Here is an 8,383-nt window from a genome sequence, read left to right on the forward strand (position 1 = left end):
AGAGGCAGCATGTTGGACTTTAAGGGCATGAACAGAATTGACTGAGTATGGCAGTTCTTATCTTCTCAGGTGTTTACAGAGACTGTTCTTAATAATCCTAAATCTTCATGAAATAGGGTGCAACGCAGCTAACATTAAGTAAGTGTCTATGACAGTTTGTCCTTAGAAAAATGGAGAAGGTCCCGCCATGCTGGATCATTATCTCCTTTTTTTGATATCTGATTTTTTTTTTTTTTTTAATGCAGACTGGAGAGGAACTGCATGCTCTTGAGTCATAGGAAAGACAGGTGTCTCAGAAAACAGATTTTGTGTGTCAGTAATCTGCTTAGTGGTAATACATTTGTTTTTAAGTTATTCAGCAACTGTAGTAAACCAGTCACCTATTTCTTAAGTAGATGTGGAGAATCGTTAGATACATACAAAGCTGATGTTATGAACCTAGAAGGCATGAAAACTTGAAATATGGAATATACTTCAGTCAAAGGAGAAGTTTGACTGTGTTCATAGCTGGAACCTGTCAAAGATGGGAAGTGATTTTTTTTTTTTTTTTTTTTACATGCTTCAAGTACCACCATTCTCTGACTTCATGTTAATTGGGTTAAAATAGTGAAATAAAACTGCATACAGTTTTGTAGAAAACCTACTTTTGCAATTAGCAAGTGAGAACCTCTGAGAGATAGACCTGAAACTAGCACACATTCTGGCTGAGGCTACTGACTGGCAAAGGGCAATTGGGCAAGGGCTTTTCTTGTCCAATGTAAGAGGTAACAGATATTTAGATTCTTGGCCAAATACAAATATGAAGTATACACTGAAATTTTATTTTCTCTCCACAGAATTAGTGAACACATTGCAGATAAGGCCAAGTTACCCATTTTGATTTTCCCAGAAGGTAGGAAACAACTATATTGATTTTATTGCTCTTCTCACTTCTTGCCACTGAGTGCAGTTTATTATATCCAGTCTTTACAAGTCAGGTGTTTGTTTTTAGTCTGTAGAATTAATTAGCTCTTGGGAGGTATTAAAAGTCAGATTCTAGTATTTTACAACAGTTTTATGACAGTCTATTTGCTTTAGTGGAAGAGAGAACAGGCTCTGGGATTATGTTTCAGAACTAAAGTTTACTTTCTCCTTTAGCAACTTAAGTCTCCTTAAGACAGTTTAGGATTCATTTGCTGATACTTTTTTTTAGAGTGGCTTAAACTCTTAATCTGTATTAATTCTGGCCAGGTACCTGCATAAACAACACATCAGTAATGATGTTTAAGAAGGGAAGCTTTGAGGTAGGAGGTACCATCCATCCGGTAGCAATCAAGGTAATGTATCTGCAGTTTTCCAAATGTGGAAGGATTATTTGCAGAAGCTTCTCATGTCAGAGAAGCTGTTCATGTGTAAATCTTAAAAAGGCTTTTGTTCTGTGTGAAAAAGGTACTGAATAAGCTCTGAGAAAATGGAATATTTTCATGGTGCGCGATGTCTTGAAGTTCAGTGCAGTATGGGAAATGTTTCACTGTGTATCTTTACAACTGGTTAGGAGCAACCTGAAAAGCACAGTTGCAATTGCTATGCTGCGTGTTCAGTTCTGCCCGCTCTTTCTGTCCTAGGGCTCCTGGCTCTTGTGTGCTCTGGGGATAAAGGCACTTTTCTCAGCACTTCCAAGGCTTTCTGAGTAGCTTTAGCCAAGTCATCCTAGCTCTAGGTACATTAGTTACTTTTTCTGGAACTATAACGTTGCCTAATCTTATGGAAATTGTTAAAACCGGTGTAAGCATTTTCAAGGAAACCTTTGTAGTCAGCATATCTGTAGATGACAAGTCTTTACATTTTGAGTAGATCTATGTGGTTATAGTTGAGATGTGTTTCAATGGGTCTGTCACCGTTTGGGGTCCTGCATTGCTTATAAAGGTTAACTGTTATAAACTTGTAATAAATGTTGAAATGTGGAGCTTTACTCCGAATTTACTGCTGCTTTTAGGAGGTGTGATTAGATTTGCCCCTGATTTAACAAGTTGAACTGTGACTTTGTGGCCAAAAAAGAGCAGCTTACGTGATTTAAACTAAGGTAGCAGGTCATGCCCTTTTGCTTATTCTTCTTGTCTTCCAGTATGACCCCCGCTTTGGAGATGCATTCTGGAACAGCACAAAATATTCCATGATGACCTATATTTTTAATGTGATGACCAGCTGGGCTATTGTCTGTAATGTGTGGTATCTGCCACCAATGGTCAAAGAGGTACTTATGCTTTTGTATGTTTTGAAAATGCTCAAAAAACGTTGTCTGGGAGGAAGTCTGCATTACTACACACAGTATGTTGGCATTATGTTTGTGAATCTTTATTGACAACTTAATAGACAAAGGCCAGAAAGCAACACTGTAGTCTTAAAATTAAGTGAGCACAGATTTATGCAGGTTAGTTATCTTCAAGTAAAAACTACTCTTGCAGATATTCAGACATTTCTGCACCATGTTCTCTATTGCTCCCAAACAGCTTCTTTACTTGGGTGTAGCTGCCTTGCTCTCCTCTGCTTCCAGAGACTAGAAGAGATGTTAAAATGTGGTTTTATGCTGCAGGAGTCCTGCCCCTCAGCCTGGCACAGGCCTTCCTTTTTTAATCCAGAAGTGATACATAGATTCAGGCCTTCTCTTCGCTCCTTACTGGGGTGCTTCTGCCTTCTGCGTCCTCCCTCTACCTCCATCTGCACAGCTTCCTCCCACTTCCTTGTTTCTCAGCCCTGCCGAATATCCAGCTAATCTTTTGCCCAGCAGCTTTACCCCACAAATTGGCACAGCCTCTCAGCCCACTGCCCCTGGATACTAACCTGATGCTGACAAAGTGGTCAAGGCCTTTGTTCCAGCAATGCCTCAGTTTGGTACTGCCTACCCTACCCAGTCTTTGCTCAGCCCTAGTCTTGTCTGGGAAGCTGCTGAAATGCATGTATCTTCAGTCCTCTGCAGTTCAGGCAAACTTCTGTGAACGCACAATAATTTGCTGATCCTGAACGCACGAAGCCTCAACCCTGTTCGAGGCACTCCATCTCCTGCAAGGGTAATCCTGTTGGTATGTTCCCAGTTTCAGACTGATACGGAAGTACTGGGAGCAGATGCATCCCCTGCTCCGGCCAGACCTGTGACCTCACACTGTGTGTTGTTTGAGATTGCCTCAGAAACCACAGAGCCTCCCACTTAGTTCTTTTTGGCACTGAACGGTGGCAAACCAGGCAGCGTTCCCCAGGACCTGCTGGAACTGCCCTCCAGGCCACATTTGGCTTGTGGGCCTGGCATAAACCCAAGTGCCTGCTGTCTGACAAAAAGTATCTCTTTAAGTGACACATGGAGAAAATGTTTAAGTTGCGAAGCAAATAATTCTTTTTTTTTTTTTTTTCCTTCAGGAAGAAGAAGATGCTGTTCACTTTGCCAACAGAGTCAAGGCTGTCATTGCTGTTCGAGGAGGAATGTCTGTGCTTCCTTGGTAAGAAGCAATGCCTTTGAGCATTTGGGTTTAAAGCATATTTATGTGTTCTGTAGTCTGAAACAGAATCTTTTAAAACTTCTTCCAGATTTGCTTTGCTTCGGCTGTAGCCCATCACCCTTACTGACTCTGGGTCAGAAAATATTACTTTATTCCTTGAACAGTTCCACTAGAATAGATAGACTAATATACTATGAAAAGAGAAATGGAGCTGACAGGTGGATCTAGCCAGCAGGTAGTATTTGGTGAAAATAAATTACTTGCCTATTAAATGCTGGATTAAAGGAAAGGCATTGTTTGTGTTGTGTGGGAAGTCTTGGCAGTACAGATCATTTAGCATTGTATTACAAAAGCCAACATTTAGGGTGAGAACTGCTTTGACTACATAGTCTAAATATTGTAATGTTTTTCTGCCTTGACCCTGAAGTGAGCTCAAGGCTGTTTCTTTTCTGTATCTTTCAGGGATGGGGGACTGAAAAGGAATAAGGTCAAAGAGTCTTTCAAGGAAGAGCAACAGAAAAGATATTGCCAGATAATAATAGAAAATGGATCTGTGGGAAATGGAAATGTTTGTTAAATGGTATTTATTTTATCTCATTTTTCTATGACTTATCTCCACCAGAAAATCGGCTATTTTTTATATTAAAACTGACATAATTTCCTTCTGTCCCTGTAAGATATTCGCATATGACACAGCAGGGAAACCACAGAGAGATAGTATTTTGTATTAAATAAGGATATAATTTTATAAATAGGAAGATTTACAATATACTAGTAAAATTCTCTCTGATGTTGAGTGAGAAGCATCTGCAATAAAACTACTTAGGTTCATTAAAACACCATTTTAAAAATCTTTGTGTTACCCTGAAGACTTAAATGGTAACTTCTGAACTCATAATAAAACACCTCTGTACTCCTGGCCTCTATCAATGACTTGGACTAGCAGTTTTCCTGTGAGCCACAGTCACTGTGTTGCTGTAGAAATAGATCTCCTGATGTCAGAAGACATTAAGCAGTTCACCAGAATACGTTTTCTGAATTGCAAGTTGCAGAGGAAGTGTTGTATGTCAGAGGGAAAGAGGCAGTCGTTGACTTTCCCCTCCATGTCACAAGACCAGAGATGGCAATGTAGGAAGTTTTCCAGGATCCCACTGACAAACAGCCGCACAGCGTCCAGGGCAGCACGTCCCTGATGCCTGGGTGTGTGGTGCTAGGATAAATTATTCACAGCCAAGGACAATGTTGTAGCAAAATATATTGTATTTTAAAAATATATTGCATCTTCTGATTTTATATCCCTTTCTGTGTCTGTTTGTATGCATTACACAAACTAAAGAAAACCTATGATGTGACCTCTGTTGTAGTTATTTCTGGATAGCTACCTGCTTGTGTTACTGCTTGATGTGAAGGCTGCTGATTTGCTCTCTGAGAAGCCCACCCTCCAGAAATAAATAGAGCAAGTGCTCTTAAGGGATCTGAGATGGAAATATTCCATCACCTATAGTATTTCTTTGTATAAAATATTTGCTCTTCTGTTGTTCCCACATGGAAGAATCTGGCTTCTTTAATGATCTGAACATCACTAATGAAGCACACATGAATAGGTGTTGTTTTGCTCTATTTTGCCCAAGTTGCTTTAAGACAGATGAATTGGTAAGGACAGTTAATAAGGTTTACGTGACAGCAGCCCATTGACTGAGGTCTCAGCAGAGATGGAGGACCTGTTGTGGTGAGCACAAATACACACTGCAGAAAGACAGGTGCATGGATATAACACTGCCCAGCCCTGGAGAGTCTAGAGAAACTAACATTCAGGGGAGGAGATAACTGCCCTGAGGCTGCATGGCACAGAAGTAGCACAGAACTGAGCTCTCCTCTTCTGTGGCCAGGTGCATCATCCCTGGGTTTAGTTGCTATGGGAATGTGAAGTCTCTTGGTGGATCAGTCAGTCCAAATTTTGGTGTCATAGGTAAGCAGTAGGAGAAACTACCCTTTTAAAAAGCTATTAGCCACCCAGGTAGGGAGAGTGCTAGCAGTATGTTTATAGAGGAAAATTGCTCTCCTCTTTGTGAAAGGTCTGCTTGCTCCTGACTGTAGTAAGCTGTGCTTCCATGTCTGTTGAACTTTTGATTTAGTTTCTAAGTATAAAAATCTGAAGAAATGTGACAGACTATCCTGGTAACTGTTAAATCTCTTCAGTGTGCCAGAGTTTAAAATTGGGAGTTTTTCCTTCTGTGTGACTGATATCTGCGAGTTGCTAACAGACTGCAGTTGTATGCAAGGGGTTAAGACAACTGTTGGGAGCATCCTTCCCATGCTACTGTCTGCCTTGTTCCTGCTCAAAGATAAAAGGGGAGACAGAACAGGCAAAAAGAGGGGCCAGAGACAGGAAAAGATGGGGAGATAAAGAAGAACTGTTGGAAGAGAACTTTTCTCATTTAGCTCTGCTTCTGTAAGACATGAGATGATGTGTCTTTTTCCCGTCCTGCAACAATTTCCCAGCTCACCAAGAGGAGAAGAGCCCTTGAATGTGTGATCCTCATTATGATTATGACTCCAAGTCTTGTAAAAGTATAGCTCAGACGTCTGAATGTATGAGTATTACATGTCGCCTGTTGAGCTGTGGGAGGAATGGGGGGCAATTTTTCTGCCATTTTTTGGCTGTCTTGACAAAAGAAGCTAAAAACTCTGTGAAGTAGGTAATTACATGTAGAATAGGGAAATTTAAAGCAAATTATGAACCCAAGAACTTGTCAATGACAAGAGCGAGGTGTGCTTTGTTAGCTGCTGGTAAAAATGCCAACCTGACTTGAAATAGAGACTACGCTGTCTTGCCCTGCTTTAAAGAAATGTTTCTGGGTTTTGGCGGTGCTTTCTTTACCTACTTTCCACCTCCCCCTTTCCTTTCTCTTGATGTTCCGAATTTCATTTGCATTTATCAGCAGTGGCCCTGGCAATTGCTTTTAATTGAAATTGTATACTGCCCTTAGAATGCTGAGGTTGTGGAGGAATTGATTGTTTTCCAAAAGGACACCACAGATAAGTGGTTGTAACTATGGTTGTAACCATGTAGCATTAAAGCAGTGTAGGGTGAGTTTCTGTGTAAATGACTGTCATTGCCTTAATGCATTTGAGTCAGTTTTTTAGACAGGTTCTCTAATTTTCCTGGGCCTCCAAGAACATACGTGACTCAAATACAATATGGGACGAGAAGTTTTAAGGTCTCTTTTTATATATATAAATATACATATTTTCTTCTGTGTGGGTGTATATATATACACACTTTGTAAATATATAAAGGGATGCCCAAATGCCTACTATCTATTAGGAGCATAGCATGGACGTGAGAAATGTGAGTTAATTATAACAATAGAAACGTTATAGAAACGTTACAGATTATTAGAAGACATAGTGAATAAGCAACTTAGTGACCTAAGTTGTTCTCTGTACTCAGTACTCTGAGAACTGAATCAGGGTTTGCTAAAAAGTCTAATAATCTTTCACTGTAATATACCTGCATGTTAAGACTGATTGATGTAGCTAGAGTCCTTTATCCTCTTGATTCCGAATGTCTTTCTACAGCTGTGTCTTTGGGAACGTCTGAAATGCTCTTCCCTCTCCGACTTCTGCTGACCTGCTCTACGTTATCGGGAGACACCTCTTTTTCCTGACTCGCTGTTTTAAGAGGTGTTTCAGCAATTGTACTGCCGCTTATTATAAGACATGTGCAAAGGTTTCCATCTAGTGGCGTCTCGTCAGTAGTGGCAAACTCTCCCTTGCACAGCCTTCTCAACGTTTCGTTTAGTGCAGGGTTGCCCTAAATTCCGATGAATGAGCCTGTTATTTCTCCTACATTTCCAGGAAACCATGAAAACGTAGAAATAACTCTGCATACCCCAAACACCGGATCTTTGATTATCAGTCTTGGTGTACTACCAGCAAAGCTTGTGCTTGTTCTAAGTTTCAGCAGCCTGTGTTGTGTGAGGTTTCCCCAGGCTGTCTCTTCCCTGTGACAAACCAAAATCAGAAATACTTCTGTCCTTTAGTTGCTTCAAAATCGGGTATGGGTCTAACCCCTGAGCTTTTACTTGCATTTTAGAGTAGAGGTGGCAAGCCTGGGATGTTCGTGAAGGCAGTATGACACTTGCATTTGCTGTGATGAGTTTCTTCAGTACCTTGATACTGTTTGCTCCTGATCTGGGACTGGGGACACTTTCAGAAGAAAACATGTTTTCAGGATAATTAGGGAGATGCTCTGAACTTGTTTTCTACCAGCACACGTTTCCTTGAGCTGTAGGGAGGACAGCGAGCAGTTAAATGCTGGGTTGTTGAATTCAGCACTTACTCAAACTCTTCCTTATGCAGCCTGCCCTGAATGACAGCGAGGAAAGCAGCCTGGGTGGCTCTTTACTTGGTGTTTGTTTTTAGCCTCAAGGCACTCTAAGGAACATATTTTGGTTATGTGTGCAGTCTGAGGCCTGATTTCAAGTAGGCCAATGGAGATAGGTCACAGATGTGTTGCAGATGGGACCTCTGAGTTTTCTAGCCTCTCTGCAGGATTTGCTTTTGGAAATGTTTGTGCTGAGGTGAAATACCTGTTGCTCAGGCTCTTTTGAGCACGTTTCCCAGCTGTGGTGCAGATTGTGGAGATGACCTGTGAGAGGTTCACAGGTTCATTTGGTTTTGGAAAAGTAGGCTTCGAAGTTAGTGGACATATGGTAGAGACAGAGGCCTTCCTGGCTCTTTGCTTTCTTATTGTTGTCGTTGTACAGACAGGAAGGACCTTAGCTTTGTAGCCATTTCTCCTCTCCCCTCCTCCTCCTCTATTTATTATTCTATTTAATGATGGCTGCTCAATTAGTGTACCAGACTCCTTTGTGAGCAGGGTTCATCATGATCAATTGTCATCAAGG

General features: G+C 40.9%; 1 protein-coding gene across 6 annotated transcripts in view; it reads left to right on the forward strand.

Moving 5' to 3' along the window:
* The window catches only part of LOC142409412 (glycerol-3-phosphate acyltransferase 3-like), a 28,727-nt gene extending 20,947 nt beyond the window's left edge, over positions 1 to 7,780 (forward strand). For 2 of the 6 annotated variants that reach the window (XM_075500906.1, XM_075500905.1), the window contains 5 exons: positions 837 to 892; positions 1,231 to 1,316; positions 2,105 to 2,233; positions 3,391 to 3,470; positions 3,933 to 7,780. In XM_075500906.1, the coding sequence (XP_075357021.1) occupies positions 837 to 892; positions 1,231 to 1,316; positions 2,105 to 2,233; positions 3,391 to 3,470; positions 3,933 to 4,047 (466 nt within the window). In that variant the 3' untranslated portion in view covers positions 4,048 to 7,780. The remainder of the gene's footprint in view (positions 1 to 836; positions 893 to 1,230; positions 1,317 to 2,104; positions 2,234 to 3,390; positions 3,471 to 3,932) is intronic. The other 4 variants (XM_075500907.1, XM_075500910.1, XM_075500908.1 and 1 more) reach the window with 4 other exon arrangements.
* Positions 7,781 to 8,383: the final 603 nt, after the last annotated feature.

Source organism: Mycteria americana, chromosome 4, assembly GCF_035582795.1.
Source record: "Mycteria americana isolate JAX WOST 10 ecotype Jacksonville Zoo and Gardens chromosome 4, USCA_MyAme_1.0, whole genome shotgun sequence".
NCBI lineage: Eukaryota > Metazoa > Chordata > Aves > Ciconiiformes > Ciconiidae > Mycteria > Mycteria americana.